Source organism: Hypanus sabinus, chromosome 19 (genome assembly GCF_030144855.1).
Source record: "Hypanus sabinus isolate sHypSab1 chromosome 19, sHypSab1.hap1, whole genome shotgun sequence".
Classification (NCBI taxonomy): Eukaryota; Metazoa; Chordata; class Chondrichthyes; order Myliobatiformes; family Dasyatidae; genus Hypanus; species Hypanus sabinus.
In genome coordinates this window covers 42,253,337-42,277,531 of record NC_082724.1, presented here as the reverse complement: position 1 = coordinate 42,277,531, position 24,195 = coordinate 42,253,337, and the positions used below count along the sequence as shown (strand labels likewise).

The 24,195-nt window shown below is 39.9% G+C and overlaps 1 protein-coding gene across 1 annotated transcript in view; it reads left to right on the top strand.

Annotated features, from left to right (window-relative positions):
• The window catches only part of chl1b (cell adhesion molecule L1-like b), a 547,507-nt gene that overhangs the window by 206,476 nt on the left and 316,836 nt on the right, over positions 1-24,195 (top strand). Inside the window, exon 18 of the mRNA XM_059944908.1 lies at positions 22,826-22,896. Within this exon, the coding sequence (XP_059800891.1) occupies positions 22,826-22,896 (71 nt within the window). The remainder of the gene's footprint in view (positions 1-22,825; positions 22,897-24,195) is intronic.

The following is a 24,195-nucleotide window of genomic DNA, read 5'->3' as shown; positions in this document are numbered from 1 at the left end:
TTCTGAGATTCAAGTTCTTGTGGGTATTCACAGTAGATATAAAGAAATATAATGGAGTCAACTGAGAACAACACACAAAGATTGCCTAACAACCAATGTGCAAGAGAAGGCAAACTGCAATACAAAAAAAAAACACAAATAATAACAATAAATAAATAAATAAATAAATAAATAAATAAATAAATAAATAAATAAATAAATAAATAAGGAATAAATAATATTAAGAACATGAATTGTAGAGTCATTGAAAGTGAGAGCACAGGTTGTGGAATCAGTTCAGTATTGAAATGAGTGACATTGTTTGAGCTGGTTCAAGAATCTGATGGTTGTAGTGTAATAAATGTTTCTGAACCTGGTGGTGTGTGACCCAGTGGTCCTGGACTGGCTTCTTAATAGCAGCAGCAAGAACAGAGCATGGCTTGAATGGTGGGGGGAGGGGGGTCATTGATAATGGATGCTTCGTTCTTGTGATTTCACTCCTTGTAGATGTGCTCCATATTGAGGAGGGTTTTTCTTGTGATGGAGTGGCCTGTATCTACTACATTTTGCTGGCTTTTCTATTCATTGGCATTGGTGTTTCCATGCCATACCATAATGCAACCAGACTGGATACTTCCACTGTGCATCCATTGCCATTTGTCAAAGTTTTAGATGACATGATGATCTGTGCAAACTTCTAAGGAAGTAGAGACACTGCTATGCCTTCTTTGTAATGGCACCTATGTGCTGGTCCCAGGACAGATCCTCAGAAATCATAATGCCAAGGAATTTAAAGCTACTGATACTCTTTACCTCCAATCCCATGATGAGGACTGGCTCATGAATGTCCAGTTTCCTCCTCCTGTAGTCAATAATCAGCTCTTCAGTTTCCCTGATGTTGAGTGAGAAGTTATTGTGACACTTACCAACTGATTTTCAGTTTCCTTCCTATATGCCAATTCATCACCTACTTTGGTGTCATTAGTAAACTTGAGTGTGACATTGGAGCTGTGCTTAGCCTCACAGTCATAAGTATAAAGTGAGTAGAGCAATGTGCTAAGCTTACGGCCTTGTAGTGCACCTGTGCTGATGGTGATTGTGGAGGAGATATTATTGACATTCTGAACCAACAAGGGTCTGCAAGTGAGGAAAATGAGGATCCAGTTGCACAAGGAGGTATTGAGGGCTAGGTCTTGGAGCTACTTGATTAGTTTTGAGAAGATGCTAGTGTTGAATGCAGAGTTGTAGTTAATGAAGTTCATCTAGATATATGTGTCTTTCCCGCTCAGGTGTTCTAGAGTTAAATAAAAGCCAAGGAAATGGCATCTGCTGTTGACCTGTTGACCTAGGCAAAATGGAATGGATCCAAGTCAAACTTCTAAGGCAGGAGTTGATATATTTCATCAACAATTTCTCAAAGCACTTCATCACAGTGGATGTAAATGCTACTGGGCAATAGTCTTTCAGACAGGTTACCATGTTCCTCTGGGGCACTGGTATGATTGAAGCCTGATTGAACCAGGTGGGTATCACAGACTGCCAAAAGCCAGAGATATAAGATATCAGTAAATACTCTCACCACTTTATTAGTACAGGTCTTCAATACCTAGCCTGATACAACAACCAGACCAATGTTTTCTGTAGGTTCACCCTCCTAAAGGATTCTCTCATGTTGGCCTTGGAGATGGAACTCACCATGTCATCAGGGGCTGTGGGACCTTATGAAGGTGCTCTGTCAGTAAAGCAAGCATAAAAGGCTTTGAGTTCATCTCAGAGTGAAACCTTGTCACATACTGTACTTCACTTGGTTGCTACAGAATCTCAGCCCAAATCCACTTAACTGCATAGACACTATTTGACATACAAACACAAGAAAATCTGCAGATGCTGGAAATCCAAAGCAATGCTCACAAAATGCTGGAAGAACTCAGCTGGCTAGGCAGCATCTAAGAAAAAGAGTAAACAATTGATCTTTCGGACCAGGACCCTACATCTGGACTGGAGTAAATGATGTGAAAACAGAATAAGAACATGGGGGGGGGGGGGGGGAGGAAGAAGTACAGTCAGCCCTCCTTATCCGCGGATTCCGTATGTGCGGATTCAACCAACCATGGATCAGGAAAACCCGGAAGTTCTCTCTCTAGCACTTGTTGCTTGAGCATGTACAGACTAATCTTTCTTGTCATTATTCCCTAAATAATACAGTATAACAACTATTTACATAGCATTTACATTGTATTAGGTATTATAAGTAATCTAGAAATGACTTAAAAGTACAGGCAGTCCCCGGGTTTTGAATGAGTTCCATTCCTGAGTCTGTCTTTAAGTCAGATTTGAAGTCAGAACAGGTATATCCGGTATTATTTAGCGTCAGTTAGTCAAACGTTTTTCTTAGTATATAGTATATATTTTACCTTTCTATGCATATAAAACACTTAAGAAACATATGTATTTCAATAATTTAACCACTGTGTTGCTTAGTAATAATTGTAGCTTTCATCAGGGCAGGGCCTTTCATATGCTCCATTAAAATTGTTTCGATCTTTGACTAATTGTAGCCTAATGCTCTTCCAATGAACAATGGCGATTCACCTCTTTCCAATCGCTATATTACTTCCACCTTATTTTCAATCGCGATTGTGATTATTTTCATGAACAGAAACACTGCGGGTTCAGAGCTGCACCGCCAAGTCCTAATGTTCACTGCACGGAGACACGTTAAATAAAATCCGGGGTTCCACTGGGTCCTAAAGACCACCACACTATACATGATAAATAAGGGATTTGAGCATGCGCAAGTTTTGGTATCGGCGGGGGGTCCCAGAACTAATCCCCTGCGGATAAGGAGGGCAGACTGTACTGTTACGTACCCACCATGGTTTAAATGAACCAGCAGCAATAGACCACGCCTGGAGATTGGTTTTTATGTTAAAACCATTATCTTTAAAAGTATCTACTTAATATAGCAACATTTTTGGGCAGTGGACGAATCAGCCCTCTTGTGCTTTTTGATCTCGTCACTTGAGATTCATTTTTCATGCAAGCCTGCCACTTTGATCTGGCCCATGCCTTCATTAACCAGGTCCAACACTTGCCTTTCTTGGATCTTGCCCCTCCTGTCACAGGTCATCGGGTTTGTTGAGATCTGGTCAGGGTCAATTGGGGTGTGACTATGGTTTGTAGGGGTGTGTGCCGTTTGGACCTTAGGATTAGGTGTGACTGTTGGGCTGGTGGATGTATATGTGTGGCTGTGAGCGGTAAGGCTGCGGAGTTTTGAGTGGTGAGGTATGAAGTGCTATGGCGGATAGGCTCGTGTGGTGAAGCCAGGTTAATCTGGCCCATGCCTTTCATTATCGTGGTCTGACGCCAGTTCATTTAATGAACCGGGTGTGCACTGGGACACATCATCAGTAATGCATCCTCCAATCATTGGGTGTTTTGGATCTTTAATCATTAGAAATCCTCCCCAAGGTGACCCAGCCAGGGATGATCAGGCCCAGCTTGTGTTTTTTCCCATGAAGCAGGATAATGAGAGCCATGTAATTCAGAGGGTAATGATATATTTAAACATCATTACCTGGCATTTGTATGCCTGGGATTGCATGGGTTAAATTGACAGAATAATCAAAAGTAAACAGTGTTATGAGTATACATATGTGTAAATATAACTCCCAAACCATTGAGCTTGGGGGGGTGGGGGGCACCAGGCTTAAAATCTTGAGATGGTAAGGTATGAAAGTTCAGTTCATCCACAGATTAAATGATGTGAGAGAGATATTTGTAATCCAAGCTGAATGTCAAGAGAAGCCATTTATGTCATATTCCACAGGTTCCACAGTGGTAACACAGGATAACAATGGCCATAGTATTTACCATATAGGTAGATTCCACAAGGTTGTCCTAATCACACAATGTGATAACTACTTATCGATGTGGTTCGATGCCCAACCCACCCTTGTGGGCACTCGGAAGTTCCAACCAGTGAACCCTTAGTCACCAGCTTCCTTCCATTGTCCGACTCCAACTGTGACTGACCGTGTGTGGGTGAGTGTCCTTGCTTAAATCAAAACAAGTTGCAGAGTTAAATAGTTCTGCCCCCCTCTCTCTCTCTCTCTAAGAATCAGACAGAAGCCAAGAAAGCCAGTGGCTGACGTCACTCAGGCTCTCTGTCTTAAATCGCAGTCCACTGCAAGATAGCTCTAGGGGTTCATCATACTTCCCCAGAAAAATGAAAATTTTGATCAAAGAGCAAAATTTTAACTGCAAACTATAGAATGTAAAACAATATATATGTGATTATCATTTAACACATTGCAGAAGCATATACAAACACCAGTTTTTTTTTCCATTCTTGAACTTAGCATCTGGACAGACAATCTGCAATGATATTGTCTGCGCTTTCACATGCTTTATTACCATATCATATCCCTGCAAAATCAGACTTTGTGGTTGAACTGGAGTCCAATTAACCATTTTCTTTAATCATATATGTGCAAACATCCACCCTGGGGATAGGATAAGCATCCGTCTTTGTTACTGCAGATAACCTTCCTATAATCAGTACAAATTCTAATGCTACCATCTGGTTTGGGCACAATAACACAGGATGAGACCCAATCTGATGTTGACGGTCTGATAATACCATTTTTCAGCATATATTCAATCTCCTGCTCAGCCAATTCAGTCTTTTCTAAGTTCATGCAATAGGGGTGCTGCTTAATTGGGTCAGCTTGACCAACATCTACGTCATGCACAGTGACCGAAGTTTGTTTGGGTACATAAGGAAACAAGTCTTAAGACTTTAGAATTAATTCTTTCAGTTGTTGTTGTTGTTGCATTGGCTACAAATGGACCAATTTGTTATCAATGTTTTCCAAAATAACAGAGTTCATAAGCCTCACTGAGACTATGTTTGTCTTGTTAAAATTCACAGATGAATCAGTTATCCCATTCTCAGGCCCTCCAGTTTCATATGTTCCCTCAGCAACACTCACAGATGGCGTCTCCAGGTCAAAATAATGATTTATCATATTTACATGTACCACCTACATGTGTTTTCTTCGATCAGGTGTTTTAATAACAAAATTCAAAGAATCAATTTTAGAGATTATTTTGCTAAATTTTGCTTGGAGTGGATTTGTCAACATTGGAAATAACTGCTTGGTTATCATACCAATGTTTCATGTTGTTTTGAGAATTCTGTAAGTTTTGTCTTGCAAGGCTACAGACTTGGTGTAATTTATTTTTGAACTCCAAATCATAGTTTAACAAGCTAACATACACTTTTTCATCAGTCCACTGTTCCCTCAGCAAGGGCAAATGACCTCTCAGTCTGCGACCAAATGCAAGTACAAATCGACTAAATCCCAGCGATTCCTACACCAATTCTCTTACAGCAAATAGGAGCAAATATACCCCCTCATCCCAGTCTTTTCCATTCTCAACACAGTATGTCTTAATCATTGTTTTGAGGGTAGATTGAAATCTTTCTAAAGCTCCTTGTGATTCTGGATGGTATGCAAACGATGTAATTTGTTTGGCTCCCAGTTCACAAACTACCTGCTGGAATAATCCTGATGTAAAATTACTGCCTTGATCTGATTGAATTTCTTTAGGCAAACTGAACAAAGTAAAAAACTTGGTGAGAGCCTTCACCACAGTTATAGCTTTAATATTTCTGAGAGGGATCACCTCTGGGAATCTGGATGCAGTACACATAATGGTTAACAGATACTGATGGCCAGCTGTTGTCTTTGGCAATGGGCCAACACAATCCACTATAACTTTGGAAAAAGGTTCACCGAATGCAGGTATAGGCTGAAATGGGGCCACTGGGATGACCTGATTAGATTTACCCTCAACTTGACAAGTGTAACAGGTTCTGCAAAAGATCACAACATCTTTCCTCAGATTAGGCCAGTAAAATTCTTCCCTAATCCTGTTTACAGTTTTATTCACCCCAAAAATGTCCACCTAAAGGCATACTGTGAGCCAAAGTAAGAAGTTTAGTTCTATAGACTTTAGGAACTGCAACTTGCTGAACAATTGCCCATTCCTCATTCACAGGTACAGTAGGTGGTCTTCACTTCCTCTTCAATACCCCATCATTGAGATAGTACCCTACTGGCACTTTTTTAATCTCATCATCTGAGAGAGCTGTTTCTTTTAAAGCTTCAGTCTCAGGATCTGGATTTTGTTTCACTACAAACTCCTTCCCAGACAAAGATAAATCTTTCTCATCAGACTTGCTCCCTGAATCCTGTTGAAACAATGAAGGCAGAAAAGTCCCTGACAAATCATCATCACCTAACTCCAGATTTTGGCTAACCTGGGCATCGGAATTATGCTGCACAGAACTGTCTGCATTGGCAGCCTTTTTAGTAATGCTTCATGTTACTGCGCAAGCAGGATAAATATTAACATCCATCTGTAGGTCATCAGTGCCAGGCTTATTTGTCAGCTGCACTGCTGGATAAACTTCACCACTTGCTATGTCACTTCCTAACAACAAAGGAACACCCGTCATTGGTAACTTGGGATGGATCCCTATCTTGACAGGTCCCAAAAACAAACCAGACTTCAAAATTATCTTATGCAGAGGTACAGAAACAACACCTTTTCAAATACCTTTTATAAGATTTACTTCATCAGTTTTAGTCACATCACCAAACTTCAGAAGTCTATCTAATATAAGTGGCCGAGAAGCCCCAGTGTCTTGAAGACTTTTCACTGGTACTGAGGTTGACCACTTATTCATGACACCAACCTATCTCATATAAAAGGATCGAATCTCTTCTTAACTCGGTCAGCTTTCTCAGTCCTTAACTGAGCCTCAACAGAATGTTCAGAACCCGATGGGTCTTTAGGTGCTTCAACCTGCTGAATACAAGCATTTGGGACTGCCTCCTTTTCCTTTTTCTTCTTCAGGACGGAACAATTAGCCATCAAGTGACCATCTTTCTTACAATAGTAACACGTAAGACTAGACTACTTCTCCTTTGACTACCTCCCTTCATCCTTACTTTTGTCACCAGTTCCCAATTTAATTTCTGGTTTACCCTGTGGGTTATCCCTGCTACTCTTTTGGAAGCTCTTATTCGGGGTAAACTTAGCCTTGTGGGTTAAAGCAAACTCATCTGCTAATCTAGCAGACTCCCGTAAAGTGGCAGCATTCTGTTCATCTAAATATGTCTTTATATCATCAAGGACACACCTTTTGAATGCTTCAATCAAAGCCAACTCTTTCAAACTGTTAAAATCATCATTTACATTCTTAGATGTGCACCAACTATCAAAATATACAAGCTTCTCATAATCAAATTCCACATAAGTCTGGGTCATAGACTTCTTCAAATTTCTAAAACTTTGTCTATAAGCTTCTAGAACCATCTCATAAGCTTTAAGCACAGCCCGTTTCACAATATAATAATTAGCTGCATCTTCAAGAGATAGGGCTTGTTGGGCTTTACCCTTAAATACAGTTTGTAACAAAACAGGCTAACTGCTTTTCAGCCAATTTTTGACTTTGAGTCACCTTTTCAAAATACAAGTATTTATCACTTTCTGCTTCGTCAAATGGAGGTACCAATTTAACCTCCCAACTGGCACTAAACCCATCGCCAGGGTCTAGCACTAGACCAACTTGCTGTAATCTCTCTATCTTTTCCAGCTCAAACGGCTTCTGTTTTCCTGCTTCCTCAGCCCCAAAATGCCTTCATCTATTCTCAAACAGCCTTTGTCTTTCCTCAGCCTCTAACTTAAGTTGTTCTAACTGAAACTGCTGCTCAAGGTTAAACGATTTACCTTCAGGAAACACCTCCAACTCCTCCACTTTAAACACATCGGTAGATATGTCGTATTCCACAAGTTCCATTGTGGTAACACAGAATAGCAATCACTGTAGGTTTTATCCATTGTTGTTCCAAATCCACTTATGAATTATAACCAAAAGTAGCTTATCACAGGGGTACTGTCTTCAAAGGGAACTACCACCCAAGCAAGGGTTAACACATAGGTAGATTCCACAAGGCTGCCCCAATCATACAACGTGATGGCCACTTATTGATGTGCTGGGTCGATGCTCAACCCACTCTTGTGGGCACTCAAAAGACCCAACCAGTGAACCATTAGTCACTGGCTTCCTTCCATTGTCCGACTCCAACTGCAACTGAAACTGACTGTGTGTGAGTGAGTGTCCTTACTTAAATCAAAACAAGCTGCAGAGTTAAATAGTTCTGCCCTTCTCTCTGTCTTAGTAAGAATCAAACAGGAGCCAAGAACGCTGGCAGCTGGCTTCACTCAAGCACTCTCTGTCAAATTGACAGCCCACTGCAAGATAAACCTAGGGGGTTCATTACAGTATAAGCTGGTAGGTGATAGGTGAAACCGGGATGGAGGAGTGTATGACCCCAACAAACTCACATGTGAAGTGTCGCCTCACTGGGAAGGATTGTTTGAGGGTCTTAGTGGTAGTGAGGGAGGAGGTATAGGGGCAGGTGATGCAGGTGTCCCACTTGCAAGGGTAAGTACCAGGAGGGAGATCAGTGGGGTGGGATAAGTGGACAAGAAAGCAATCCCTGCAGAAAGCGGAAAGTGAGGGTGGGGGAGGAGGGAAAAAGGTGCTTGGTGGTGTGATCTTATTGTAGATGGCAGAAGTTATGAAGAAATATGTGCTGGATGTGGAGACTAGTGAGGTGATAGGTAAAGACAGCAGGAACCATATCCCGAGTGTGGCAGCAGGAGGATGGGATGAGGGCAAACATTCACAAAATGCAAGAGATGTTGACGGTGGAGAAAAGGAAGCACCTTTCTTTGAAGGAGGAGGACATCTGATTACTTCTGGAATGAGAACCTGTGTGACATTTGGGGCCATCAACTGAATCTGATACTCGCGTTGGAGGAACGACACCTTATATTCTGTCTGGGAAGCCTCCAACCTGATGGCATGGAGATTGATTTCTCAAACTTCCCAGTTCCTGTTTCCCTCTTTCACCTTATCACCTTACCTGCCCATCACCTCCCTCTGGTGCTCCTCATCATTCCCTTTCTCCCATGGTCATCTACCCCCTCTTATCAGATTCCCCCCTCATCCAGTCCTGTATCTCTTTCACCAATCAATTTCCTAGCTCTTTACTTCGCCCCCCCCCCCACCTCCTGATTTTACCTATCATTACCACCTTGTACTTCTTGCTCCACTCCCCCAACCTTCCTACATTGACTTCTCATCTTCTTTCTCAGGTCCTGATGAAGAGTCAGCCTATAATGCAGACAATTTACTCTTTTTGATAGATGTTGCCTGGGCTACTGAGTTCCTCTAGCACTTTGTGTGTACTGCTTGACAAATTCAGTTTTTTCCAGCAGTTTTCCCTTTGCTCCAGATTCCAGCATCTACTGCTTCTTTTGTTTCTGTTTATATCACTTATTTGTTTATTTTGCAGATGGAAGTGTGACTACATTGTAAATTTCATTGGTTGCCGAAAACATCCCTGTGATTTAGTACTAGATTAAAAAAAAAATTTTAGTCTTTAACTCAATGCTAGTAATGTTATTTGTTAATTTTCATAACCTTCAAGAACGTCTTGGATTTTGGCTAACTGGCAGGAGGGATAGAGGGATAAAGGTGACCCTTTCTTGTTGACTGCCAGTGACTAGTGATGTTCTGCAGGTATCAGTGTTGGGATTGTTTTTTTTCATGTCATGTATCAGTGATATCATGTATTCTGATATCATATATTAGGATGACGGATGATGGATGATTTATGGCCAACTTTGTAGGTAATAAAAAAAATAGGTGGTGGGGCAGTTAGTACTGAGGAATGGGGGATTCTGCAGATGGATTCAGACAGATTAGGAGAATTAGCATAGAAGTAACGGATGGAATACAGAGTAGGGAATTGTATTGTCATACACTTTTATAGAAGGAATAGGGACATAGACTATTTTCAAAGTGGGGAGAAATTTCAGAAAATAGAGGTGCAAAGAGATTTTGGAGTTCTCTTGCAGGATTCCCAACAGGTTAACTTGCAGTTTGGGTCGATAGTAATGAAGGCAAATGCAATGGTAGCGTTCATTTTGTAAGAACAAGAATATAAAAGCAAGGATGTAATACTAAGGCTTTATAAGGTGTTGATCAGACCACACTTGGAGTATTGTGAGCAATTATGGGCCCCTTATCTACAAAAGGATGTGCTGGCATTGGGAGGGTCCAGAGAAGGTTCATGATAATGATCCCAGAAATGCAAGTTTTAATATGTGAGCAGCATTTTATAGTTTTTGATTTGTACTTACTGGAGTTCAGAAGAATGAATAGGCATTTCATTGAAACTGGAATACCTAGACAGAGTGGACATGGAAAGCATGTTTCTTATAGTGGGGGAGACTACACTCAGTAGGCACAGCCTCAGAAGAGAAGGACATCATTTTAGCACTGGGGTTCCCAACCTGGTGTCTGCAGGCTCTTCGTTTAATGGTTTTGGTCCATGACATAAAATAGGTTGGGAACACTTGCTTTAGAACAAAGATGTGGAGGGATTTCTTAGTCAGTGGATGTTAAATCTGTACAATCTATTGCCACCGATGACAGTGGGGGCTAATTTTAGAGAAGATTGATGGTTCTTAATTACTTTGAGCATCAAAGCTTACAGAGAGTAGGCAGAAGAGCGGATTGAGAGGGATTTTACATCAGTCATGATGGAATGATGAATAAAACTTGATAGGCCATATGGCCTAATTCTCCTATATCTTATGGACTAATATCATTTTGTCAAAGGTAAACCATCCTGTAACCTACCATTCCATATGGAAGATTTAAGAAAAACACTAAGTAATTCAAAAAGCATTGTTTATTCGAAATATAGAAACAAGAATGTCATTCACCCTAATGGGAATTGGCTTGTCAGTTTTAATATATATATATAAAATCTTCGGTTTCTCCCTTTTTCATTTAATTGCCAAGTAAATATTGCCCTTCCTTTAAGAATATGTTAATTGGTTTGTATTCTCAATTTTTTGTGTGGTTGTTTCTGTGTGTGGAGGGAGGAAGGTGGAGAATTTGATTGCTTAATAATGGAAGGAAATCATTCCTACCTTCCTGTCAGTTAACTTCGAAAAAATAATTCTTGATACCTGCCAATTTAAAATCTAAAATCCGATTAAAAATTCTGCCCAGATTTAAAATGGTTGTTCCTGTAAATAATGTCGGACAGAAAAGAATGAGTATTTTTCCTGTAAATATCTTTCTAAATAAAAGCACCAAGGAAGAAAGGAGAATTCTTGCAGTTGTATTTATATTATCAGAATGTATCACATGCTGGCAAATATTTTTCCTCATTTCTGACAGGTAGATTAAATAAATAGATTTAAACCAACAATTTGCTTTACACTGAATTGGGAAGTGCGTATTGCTTCAAAAATAGTGCTGGATTCCTTATAAATTTAGCTTGCTTTCATAATATGTAGGACCAATAATGACGTGTTACTTGAGCTGTATTTCAGCATGACTGGATCTCAGAAAATAATTGTTCATTGCATGCAAGGCAGAACACTGTCAGTAATCAAACTGTTCCATTCTTTATGCTCACTGTGAGTCCTAGATCCACCAACTGTGCCTGGGTAATTGCAAATAATCTCTGATGGAGGAAGTCTGACCACCTAGCAGACTATGAAGGACCTGTGATCAGTCAGTAACTCTGCACATTTTTACAGATTTCAGCATAGCAATCAATCAAAACCTCTGTACTTCAATATTTGACGCTTTCACACAATTTCACCAAGCTGATTTAAGATGCTGCAAAGAGCTGTCAGAAGAAAGTATACATTTTTTCAGAAACTGTATATAAAGTGAAAAGGAGCATCGAAAGTAGATATTGTATTGCTGGAAAATTATGCTGGAGAGGTAGTAATGGGGAAGAAGGAAATGGCAAATTAATTGAATCAGTAGTTTGCATCAGTATTCGCTATGGGAGACGCTAGTAGAATGCTAGAAATTCAAGATCATCCATTGGCAAAAGTGGCTGCACTTGCATTACTAAGGAAAAGGCACATGGGAAGCAGAAAAGGTCTGAAGGTAAATAAATCAACTGAATGAGATGGACTACACTCCAAGAGGTAGCTGAAGAAAGCGTGCAGGCCTCAGTAATGATTTTACAAGAGTCAATAGATTCTGGCATAGTTCTGGAGGACTGGAAAATTGCAAATGCAAAATCAGTCCTCAAGAAGGGTGGGAGGGGTGGCGGGAGACAAAAGAAAGGAAATTATTGACCAGTTAGCCTGAGCTCAGTGTTTGGGAAGACGTTGGTGTCAATTGCTAAGGATGAGGTTTTGGGGTACTTGGAGGCACATGCTAAAATAAGCCAAAGTCAGCATGGTTTCCTTAAGGCAAAATACTGACATATCTTTTGAAATTCTTTGAGGAAATAATTAGCAAGATAGACAAAGGACAATCGGTGGGTGTTGCGTACTTGAATTTTCAGAAGGCCTTTAACGAGGTACTGCACATGAGGCAGCTTAGCAAGCTAAGAGCCCATGGTATTACAGGAAAGATATTAGAATGGATAGAACACGGGTTGATTGGAAGTAGGCAAGGTTTGGGAATAGAGGGAGCCTTTTCTGGTTAGTTGCCAGTGACTAATGGTGTTCCAAGGGATCTGTGATGGGACTGCTTCTTTTTATGTTATATGTCAATGATTTGGATGATAGAATTGATGACATTGTGACCAAGATTGTGACTGATATAAGGGGCGGGTAATATTGAGGAAACTGGGAGCTGGGAAGGATTTAGACAGATTAGGAGAATGTGCAAAGAAACAACAATGAAAAACAGTGTCGGAAAGATCTTAGTCATGCACTTTGGTAGCAGGAATAACTGCAAGAACTATTGTCTAAGCAGGAAGAAAATTTTTAAAAATCTGAGTTGCAAAGGGTCTTGGGTGTACTTGTGCAGGATTCCATAAGGTTAACATGTTTATCTTTTAAGAGACTCCTGGACAGGTATATTGACAGGTATAAGGTTAACTTGCAAGTCGAGTCAATGGTGAGAAAGGCAAATACAATGTAAGCATTTATTTTGAGAGGACTATAATATAAAAATAAAAATGTAATGCTAAGGCATTATAAGGCACTGACAAGACCTCGCTTCGAATATTGTGAGCAGTTTTGAACCCTTATCTAAGAAAGTATTGAAACATAGAAAACCTATATCACAATACAGGCCTTTCGGCCCACAAAGCTGTGCCAATCATGACCTTACTTGAGAAATTACCTATGGTCACCCATAGCCCTCTATTTTTCTGAGCTCCATATACCTGTCCAGGAGTCTCTTAAAAGACCCTATCATATCCACCTCCACCACCATCGCCCACAGCTCATTCCACACACTCACCACTCTCTGCATAAAAAAGTTACCCCTGACATCTCTTCTGTACCTACTTCCAACCACCTTAAGACTGTGCCCTCTTGTGCTAGCCATTTTAGCCCTGGGAAAAAGCCTCTGACTATCAACATGATCAATGCCTCTCATCATCTTATACACCTCTAGCAGGACATCTCTCATCCTCCCCAATCCAGGCAGCATCCTTGTAAGTCTCCTCTGCACCATTTCTATGGTTTCCATATCCTTCCTATAGTGAGTCGACCAGAACTGAGCACAGTACTCCAAGTGGGGTCTGAGCAAGGTCCTGTATAGCTGCAACATTACCTCTCAGCTCTTAAACTCAAACCCATCCCATGATTAATGAAGGACAATGCACCATATGCCTTCTTAACCACAGATTCAACCTATGAAGCAGCTTTAAGTGTCCTATGGACTCAGACTCCAAGATCCCTCTGCTCCTCCACATTGCCAAGAGTCTTACCATTAATACTACTGTATATTCTGTCATCATATTTGACCTACCAAAATGAACCACGTCAAACTTATCTGGATTGAATGCCATCTGCCACTTCTCAGCCCAGTTTTGTATCCTATCAATGTCCCTTGTAACCTCTGACAGCCCTCCACACTAGCCACAACACACCCAACCTTTGTGTAATCAGCAAACTTACTAACCCATCCTTCCACTTCCTCATACATGTTATTTATAAAATCATGAAGAGTAGGGGTACCTGAACAGATCCCTGAGGCACCCCACTGGTGACCGACCTCCATGCAGAATATGACCTATCTACAACCACTCTTTGCCTTCTGTGGGCAAATCAGTTCTGGACCCACAAAGCAATATACCCTTGGATCCCATGCATCCTTACTTTCTCAATAAGCCTTGCATGGGGTACCTTGTCAAATACCTTGCTGAAATCCATATACACTACATCTACTGCTCTTCATTCATCAATATGTTTAGTCACATCCTCAAAAAATTCATTCAGGCTCGTAATGCATGACTTGCCTTTCACAAAGCCATGCTGACTATTCCTGATCATATTATGCCTCTCCAAATGTTCATAAATCTTGCCACTCAGGATCATCTCCATCAACTTACCAACCACTGAAGTAAGACTCACTGGTCCATAATTTCCTGGGCTACCTCTATTTCCTTTCCTGAATAATGGAACATCCACAACCCTCCAATCCTCTAGAACCTCTCCCGTCTCCATTGATGATGAGAAGATCATCGTCAGAGGCTCAGCAATCTCCTCCCTCACCTCCCACGGTAGCCTAGGGTAAATCTCATCTGGACCCAGTGACTTATCCAACTTGATGCTTTCGAAAAGCTCCAGCACATCCTCCTTCTTAATGTCTACATGCTCAAGCTTTTCAGTCCTCTGTAGGTCATCCCTATAATCGCCAAGATCTTTTTCTGTAGTGAATACTGAAGCAAAATACTCATTAAGTACCTTTGCTATCTCTTTCGGTTCCATACACACTTTTCCACTGTCACACTCGATTGGCCCTATTCCCTCAACTCTTATCCTCTTGCTCTTCACATACTTATAGAATGCCTTGGGGTTTTCCTTAATCCTGTCCACCAAGGCCTTCTCTTGCTTCCACTTCTGGCTCTCCTAATTTCTTCCTTGAGCTTCTTCTTGCTAGCCCTATAATCATCCAGATCTCTATCATTACCTAGCTTTTTGAATCTTTTGCAGGTTTTCTTTTCTTCTTAACTAGATTTACAACAGCCTTTGTACACCATGGTTCCTGTATCCTACCATCCTTTCCCTGTCCTATTGGAACGTACCTATGCAGAACTCCACACAAATATCCCCTGAACATTTGCCACATTTCTTCTGTATATTTCCCTAAGAACACCTGTTTCCAATTTATGTTTCCAAGTTCCTGCCTGATAGCCTCATATTTCCCCTTACTCCAATTAAACACTTTCCTTACTTTCCTGTTCCTATCCCTCTTCAAAGCTATGGTAAAGGATGTGCTGACATTGGAGAGGGTTCAAAGGAGGTTCATGAAAATTATTCCAGGAATGAAAGGGTTATCATACGAGGAGCATTTGGTGGCTCTCTGCCTGTACTCACTGGAATTTAGAAGCCTGAGGGTTGACCTAATTGAAACCTTCTGAATGTTGAAAGTCCTAGATAGAGTGGATGTTTCTAATTTTGAGGAGTGGGTGGTCTAGGACCAGAAGACACAACCTCAGAATACATGGGTGTCCATTTAGAATAGAAATAAGGAGGAATTTCTTTAGCCAGAAGGCAGTGAATTTGTGTAATTCTTTGCTATAGTTAGTTATGGAGGCCAGGTCATTGGCTCAGGAAGTGAAAGGTTACAGGGAAAAGACAAAAGAATGGGGTTGAATGGGAAATGGATCATGCAGGATGAAATGTCGGAGCAAACTTGATAGGCTGAATGGCCTAATTATGCTTCTTTGTCTTATGGTCTTAGATGAACTAACTGAAATGCTTCCAGTTGGATAAATTGGTTACTGTATTCAAGCACAGCAACCAAGCCTGGAACATAAGTAGTTCGGTGGTTTTGAAATAAGAGGCTTCGCCAATTAGATAGTTAACATAACTAAGCACCAAGAATCATAATTCAGACAAAATTACTTGTCTTTCACCTTTCCCACTTAAAACATATTCTTGTGCCTTACAGAATTAATTAGCAGGAATTACTCTGAGCCTGTCTTATAGCTAATAATGCATAAACTAGGCATAAGCTCAAAAGAACAAGTATGCTTCATTTTGGCTCATATCCCTTATGCACAACATTAACTGGGGGAAAAAAATCAAGTTTCTCATTCTTAGCTAGTTATGTTACTTAATTCTGGTGAGTCATTTTTCTATATCTAGCCAATAATCCCGGAGATGAGGTTGCATTTGACTGACTTATATAAAGAAAACAAGTTTTTGATTTTTTTTTGCACTTATGAGAGTGTTTTGGATGAATGGTGCTTGAGTTCCAAATTCTACCTAATTGGTCTACACCTGTGACTTAACTCCCATCTGATATTTATTGTAATTACATTTAATTGCCTTTGTCTACCAAACACTTAAACATAACTTGCCATTGTACTGAAAATCTAAAAATACTAACCGTTTTATCTCTCGATCAAATTGTTCCAAGTGAATTTTGTTTCTCATGATTGCCAGTCGACTCCACCCACCAATCTCAAGCACAGAACTTTGTCAAATGTGTTTTGAAATTCTAATTGGTTGGCTGAAAAGGAGTCTTTTTGACTGGAATGTATAATAGAATTTTATTCTTTCTGTCATAGTGTAACAAAATGCTGCTGTTCATTGCATTCACTTGCCACGTCTCAGCAGTCAGTGAATACACTGTTGACCTCGACTCTCTCTATTTAGCCCACCTCACTGCCAATTATCAACCATGTCACAAATACTTTGTGTGCTTTCATTATCAAAAGCCCTAAGAAGTCTATATATGTAATACATAGATACCTCCTCATGCAGACTAGTGAACACTGCAGAAGGTTCAGCGACTAGTCGGGTATGACTCAGTCTGCAAGTGCTGGCTTCGTTAGCTCGCGTTGTCAACGTGCCCAGTCTTTGTCTCTGATGATGAATTTCAGTAACTTTCAACAACTGATATTAGTCAGAAGGGTCTACTGCTTTCAGCCTCCTTTCTCTTTCTCTTCTTAAGTAAGAAAATTATATTTCTAATTCTGCAAGGCTAATTGTTTTGGAGAAGCAAGAGCAAATTTGCATAAAATTATAAACAATTTTGAAGACTATCTGTGGTAAAAATAAACACCAACATTTGAAATCCTTCAGGTATTTAATCTACAAATGAGTTAAGTTCATAAGGAAAGAGAAGGATCAGGAACACTATTGACTGTCAGAACAGTCTCAAGACATCAACTGTTTGATTCCTCTTGTGTCTTAAGCTTTTAATAACCGTAGAACAGGAACAAGAGTCAGAGAAGAAATGCATTAATACAACAAATAAGACTTCTTCAATAGCAGCTGCCAAACACTGAGCCTTTGCTTAGGTCAAGGATAGCACTTACAGATTCAACCCTGAGTTGCTCAACGCGCTGACTAGGCCATGTCTCAATGTCCCTCCATTTTTTGGGTTACATCTCATAACGTTTCTTTCCTTTGCTGATATCCTTTACATTCAGCTTGTCACAGTTCTTCAAAATGAGACCAAGCCATATCAAATTCTAAACCATATAGGCATCCAAAACTAGTTACTTTATACATACAGTACTGATGGTATGTGTCTTGCAAAAGCCTTTTCTTGTCTTGCTACTCCCAATCAGTATTATTCAGAGGCTCCAACATAACTGATGAACGGCTGGAGGCTACAGATAACCTTGAAGGGTAGCTCTTTGCCAAAGCCTGGCTCCAGACTGCATTATTATTTCCAGTCTTTTCAAAGCTGACTGGGTTGGCTGGCTGCAACTGCAAAGGTGGGGAAACAGTGCTGGATTTACAATTGTTGTTCTCATGAGTGGCAGTATCAAAGTGCTAGAAGAACTCAGCAGGTCCAGCAGCTTCTTGGAGAGGAATAAACAGCTGACATTGCAGGTTGAGACCCTTCATCAGCGTATCAAGCCATTTCCAGACCCTTGAGGCAGTAACAGTACGTCCCGTTGAAGTAAACATATGGAATGCTGAACACATCAGGTTGTGCAGCATCTGTATAATAAGGAATAAACTTCAGAACCAAGATGCTTCATTATTTTGAGTTTTTATTTCTGATTCCTAGCATCAGGAGTCTGGTTTTCAATCCTATTAAACAATGAGTTGCTCAGCAACCATCTGAAACTAAGCAACCCTATCAACAATGGGATCCAGAGCTGTGATGGTGGCATCTTGACATTACATGCCAGAGCTTCTGTAGGAGCAGTCAGCCTTTGGGTGGCACTCTGCCCCTACTGCCGTGCAGACTGAGACATCACATAAGATTAAAGTTAGTTTTATATGTTGAAGTACTAAAATGTACAGTCATTTGCATCAATGATCAGCACGCTCCAAGGATGGGGGCAGCTGGCAAGTGTTGCTGTGCTTCTGAAACCAACATAGCATGTCCGCAACTTACTAACCCTAACCTTTGGAATTTTGAGGATTCCAGAGCACTCAGAGAAAACCCAAGTTGTCATGGGGAGATTGTGCAAACTCCTTACAGACAGCAGTGGGAATTGAACCTGGATCACTGGCACTGGAAAACATTACACTAACCACTACACTACCATGCCACCCATTAAAAGGTGGAAGGTGATTGATCCAGTGTGTTATGGAATGGCCTCCAATTCCCTTGCCAGAAGGAGTGAGATCTAGCACAGGAGTGGGCAAGGTTGGAATTGAGTTTCCCATGACTTTTGACCTTTCAAGCAAACCTGCCCATGTACCAAGTATTTCATTATACCTGTCCAATGTCTTGTTTTTGTAACTGCCTCACTGTAATTCTCTATTAAATAATTGAAAGGAAGTTGAATTGAATCATAAAAATTGAATTAGCTAAAGACGGTCTTTAAAATTTGTTTACAACTTATTTCTTGTATTAGAGAAGCGTATTTGATGTATTACTCCAGCAATGACTGCACAAAATGCAGTCTGACAGTCAGAAGGGAAATTAAACTTTAATCCTTCTAACAAGTGGAGGGAGAAGATCCCATGGTACTTTATCTTTTCTCCTTTTGCAGTCCCTTTCAATCAAGGATAACTTGCTTTGCATCTGTTTTGAGACTGAGAGTTCTGATATGACTGATCAGGCCATTGTAAGAAGTGCAGTCTCTTCCAAAAGCAGGGCAGGATGGTGGGTAGTTTGTGAGGTCGTGTTCTTCTTATTCAGTGATCCTGTGTGCTCCTGATAGTGAGTTCTCAACACCATCCCTGATGCTTCTCCTTTGAGCAGTCACTACCCAGACGTTCTCAGGAGCCGGTATTGCATTTTTCAAGGTGTTGACTACATCCTTGAAGCATTTCCTCTGTCCCATAACACATTTCAAAAAAAAAATTAGAAACCTGGTGTTCTGACATGTAAGAAATATAGCTTCCTAAATTGGCTAACCAAGTGTTACAGGAACCTCAGTGTTGTGAATGTTGTTCCATTAGCAGAGAATAGTATTGGCTTGCTTATCTGTCCAGTGAATCTTAAAAGTTTCTGCAGCTCTGTTGATACTTTGCCAGTACACTGAAATGCCTATCATCTATAGTGCAAGTGTCAGAAGCATAGGGAAGGTTAGCATCACTGACCAGCAGACCATGAGGAGTATGCCATTCTGACGACTTAACCTTCAAACACCATTTGCCCTATTAATGAAAGACTCTCCAGTGCATAGAAGGCAGTAGTGAATTTCATCATTAATGTCTGCCTTCACCATGAGATGCATATCAAGATAAGAGCATAAAACCATAAGATATAGGAGCATAAGTAGGCCATTTGGACCATCGAGTCTACTCCACCATTCAACCGTGTGCTGATCCAATTCTTCCAGTCATCCCCACTCCCCTGTTTTCACCCCATACACTTTGATGCCCTAGCTAATCAAGAACCTATCTATCTCTGCCTTAAATACACCCAATGACTTGGCCTCCACAGCAGCTTGTGGCAACAGATTCCATAGATATACCACCCTCTGACTAAGGTAATTTCTCTGTACCTCAGTTCTAGAAGGATGACCTTCTATCTTGAAGTCATCACCTCTTGTCCTAAATCTCCTACCATGGGAAATAACTTTGCCATATCTAATCTGAACAGGTTTTTTAACATTCTGAATGTTTCTATGATATCCCCTTTCATTCTCCTGAACACCAGGAAATACAGCCCAAGAGTTGCCAGATGTTCTTCATACAGTAACCCTTTTATTCCTTTTGTGAAAAGATAAGAAAAGTTCTTTTGTATTTTCTGAAAAACTGTTACCTGCCCCAAGCAGTAAGGCTGATTCACATCTCTACCCATGATTCCTCCCCCCCCCCCCCACCCAATCACCAATATTTTATCATTTCCTGACAGTCACCTTGTGTACATGCACTCTTGTATGTAGCGACACTTAATTGACATACAATCAATTTGTGTATATAAACTATCTTATGGATTTATATTAATTGTGTTATTTATTATTATTTACTTTATCTTTTTGTGCTATTTTTGTGCTCCATCAGATCCAGAGTAATAATTATTTTGTTCTCCTTTATTCTTGTGCACTCGAAATTACATTAAACAATCTTGAATCTTTAATTTTTTCTCTATCTCTCCATGACAATGTTAGCATCATGGGTAATAGGGGCACGTTTGCAGTGGGCCTTTTGTAGATGTTAAGTGTAAAGGACCATCCGCTTGTGGAACAAAAACTTGCTCAGACTACCATTCTCAGGTCAAGCAAAAGTACGTTCATTTATATTGATCTTATACCTACAGCCTGTTCACCTAACTGACTACAGAACAGATAGAGCATAGTAGTTTTAGACTTAATTAGATGGAGTACATCATCCTAACTTTCAAATATACTCAACACTCAACACTGATCCAAATAAGTATGAGTTTGTAAACATCCCCAGCTCTAGAGGGCAACCCTATAAACTCTGATCTTCCTGCCTACACCAGGGTCTGAAGTTCTTGTATTGAAAGGATGGAATGTTCTGTTTTGCCTTAGTAAGTTATATTCCAACAGGTTGTCCATCTCTGCCCTGGTGGTCTTAGCTACATCCCCTTCCATCACTCACTGTCAAGGCACTAAATCTGACCATTCTCATATCTCAGATGTGTTCTAATGGTAGTCAGCTAATTTCTGGATTGAAGCCTCTCAGGGGTCAGCCGAAGGTTGAACTGTGTTCCCTGTCTCTAACAAGTTCCAACAAGCTTCCAAACTTGAGCTTCTGTACTTCCCTCTGCAACCGAATCCTTGACTACCTCAGCAGCAGCCCACAGCCAATGAGGATCAAAAATAGCATTTCTCCTCACTGACAACCAACACAGGCACATCTTGAGGATGCATGCTTTGCCCAGTGCTCTACTCTCTACAAAACAACAAAATTCACAACCTAAACACAAGGAAATCTGCAGACACCTATGCTCTGTCTGCCAGAGAAAGCAGGATCTCCCAGTGGCTACACATTTTACTTCCATATCCCATTCCCATTCTGATATGTCTATCAATGGCCTCCTCTACTGTCAAGATGAAGCCACACTCAGGTTGGAGGAACACCACCTTATATTCCTTCTGGGTAGCCTCCAACCTGATGGCATGAACATTGATTTCTCTTACTTTCGTTATTGCCCCTCCTCCCCTTCTTACCCCATCCCTGATTTATTTATTTCCCCCCTCCTTTTTTTCTCTCTCTCTGCCCATCACACTTTGCCTGCTCTCCATCTCCCTCTGGTGCTCTCCTCCCCCTTTCTTTGTCCCGAGGCCTCCCGTCCCATGATCCTTTCCCTTCTCTAGCTCTGTATCCCTTTTGCCAATCACCTTTCCAGCTCTTAGCTTCAACCCTCCCCCCCACCTGTCCTCTCCTATCATTTCGGATTTCCCCCTCCCTCTCCTACTTTCAAATCTCTTACGATCTTTTCTTTCAGTTAATCCTGACGAAGGGTCTCAGCCCAAAACGTCGACTGTACTTCTTCCTATAGATGCTGCCTGGCCTGCTGCAATTCACAACCTATGTCACCAGATTCTGATTCTGGTTCTGATTTTTTCCTTGTAACTTCTGACAGCAGAGATTCAAGGTTTAATTTGATTGCCTACAGGTAGCAACCATGCACCATTGCTGTTCTGCATTTGTAGAAAGAGAAATAGAGAGAGGGAAAGAAACATTCAGTTATTAAAAGGTGAAAATAAACATAAAGGGAAAATAGGGAAATATGTTGAAATTCAGGATTATTTAATTTGCAAACAGAATTATGATAATAATACTAAACTATGTCTGAAGGTTCACTTGAGCAGCCAATATGTTATTAAAAGGGTATTTACACCCTTAATCACCAATTTTAAGTAGGTAGTCTATCTAATCAGTGATTGAGGTGTAACTCTCACAAGTTCTGAAAATTAACATGGAGGTTATGGGTGAGATGCCATTTATGCAAAGCAAATGGTGGAACATAAACTGGCAACTTTCATTTGAGAGATTAATAACTCATGATATATCCCTTATTCCCTGAATGTGCTTTTGAGTTAGTAACGGCATACATCATTAACATACCATTATTTTTTCAGCAGGATCCAAACTATTATTGCATTAAGCAATCCATCATATTAGAGTAGATCTTTAAGCACTACAGCAATGCTTCCAACTTTTATTCCATTTAATATAGATGAAAGCAACAATGGATTCCTTTTTTAAAAAAAACAGAACAATTATATTTATCAATAGTCAAAGTTAAGTTTTTAAATGTTTGAAATTTGCCCAAATATTAAATAAACCTACATATAATAGAAACATTTTTCCATTTTGTGGAGATTGAATTTCTTCATTTAATTGATTACATTTTATTTAGCTCCTGAGAAGAATCCAAAAAATGTCAAAGGAGAAGGAACAAATATCAACAATATGAAGATTTCATGGGAGGTAAGAAAATGTTCTTGTTATAATGCATTTATTACTTACATTGAAATTCTTCAATACCACCTTCAAGTACAGATATCAGAATATAAAATATATTGGAGTTTCTTTATCATCTCTGCACAGTATTGTGAAATATGCAGTATCTTCCAATTGAATTTCTGCAAAACCAATAAAGAAAATCAGCAGACATTTATATAAATATAACAATATGTATGCAGTTCATTGATCACTATCCAAAATTGCAAATGATTACTTTAAAGTTAGATTTTCTACAAACTGTTTCGAATCATAATTTCTATTCATGGAAAAAATAACAGGATAAAATATTTTGAATTAACTGTGGTGATCGATGCACCCACTTCGAAGTTCCATGTTTGATTTGAATAAGGTTCCACACTGAAACTGAGTCTCGTTATATATGCGTGTGAAGTTATATGAATAACAGAAGTAGTGATATACAAACGGATACACTTACAGAGTGTAAAAGGATATGGAAAAGTAAAAGATAAATTTAATGGTTACTACTAAATTGTTACATACGTTTAAAATAAAATTTTCCATGTTGTTATCTATTTTTTGTATTTCATGAATCTCACTCCCTGTCAGTGGCCAATGCAGAAATTAGAGAGCACCTAGAGGCAGTTTTTTGCCAAAACTATTCTTTAAAAATATTCCTTGGTATAAATATTGGTTAGCTTCCTTTACTCTGCCTCTCATGAATCATATTCACTGTCAATCAGTGAGTTCACCCAAGTAAAGCAGTGAGATTAGAATCTCATCAGTGGAAATCATAGACAAAATGCTGCTGTATCAGGAACTCACCATGTGAATGACTGAGTGGTCTAGTCTAGTATTTTGAAGAGACTGCTGTGGATTAACTCACTATACATTCCTTTAATCTTTATGTTACCGCAGGTTAGAAATGTTTCTTTTTACAAGCATGGGGCACAATGCCTTTTGACAAAGGCTATTCTTGTGAGGTCAATTAATAAATTGCAATGTTCAATGTATTTCTTTATACTTCTGAGATCCTTGACCTTTTACCTCTCTCTTCATATGCAACTTAAGTAATGCCTCCATTGCTAAACTTTCTCAAAAATAGGTTAGTTGATTTCTCAGAAGTTCATCAGTTTCAATTACTGAACAATTCCTATCACTCTAATGCTGGCAATCTGAATATTGCTCTCAATCTTGCCTTTATTTTCAATGTGCTGTAGTTAACCGGATTGTGTTATTTCCTTGTGAAATCCTCGGTGAACTTCCATTTACAGGTAAAATAAGAGAATATCTGAATTCCAGGCC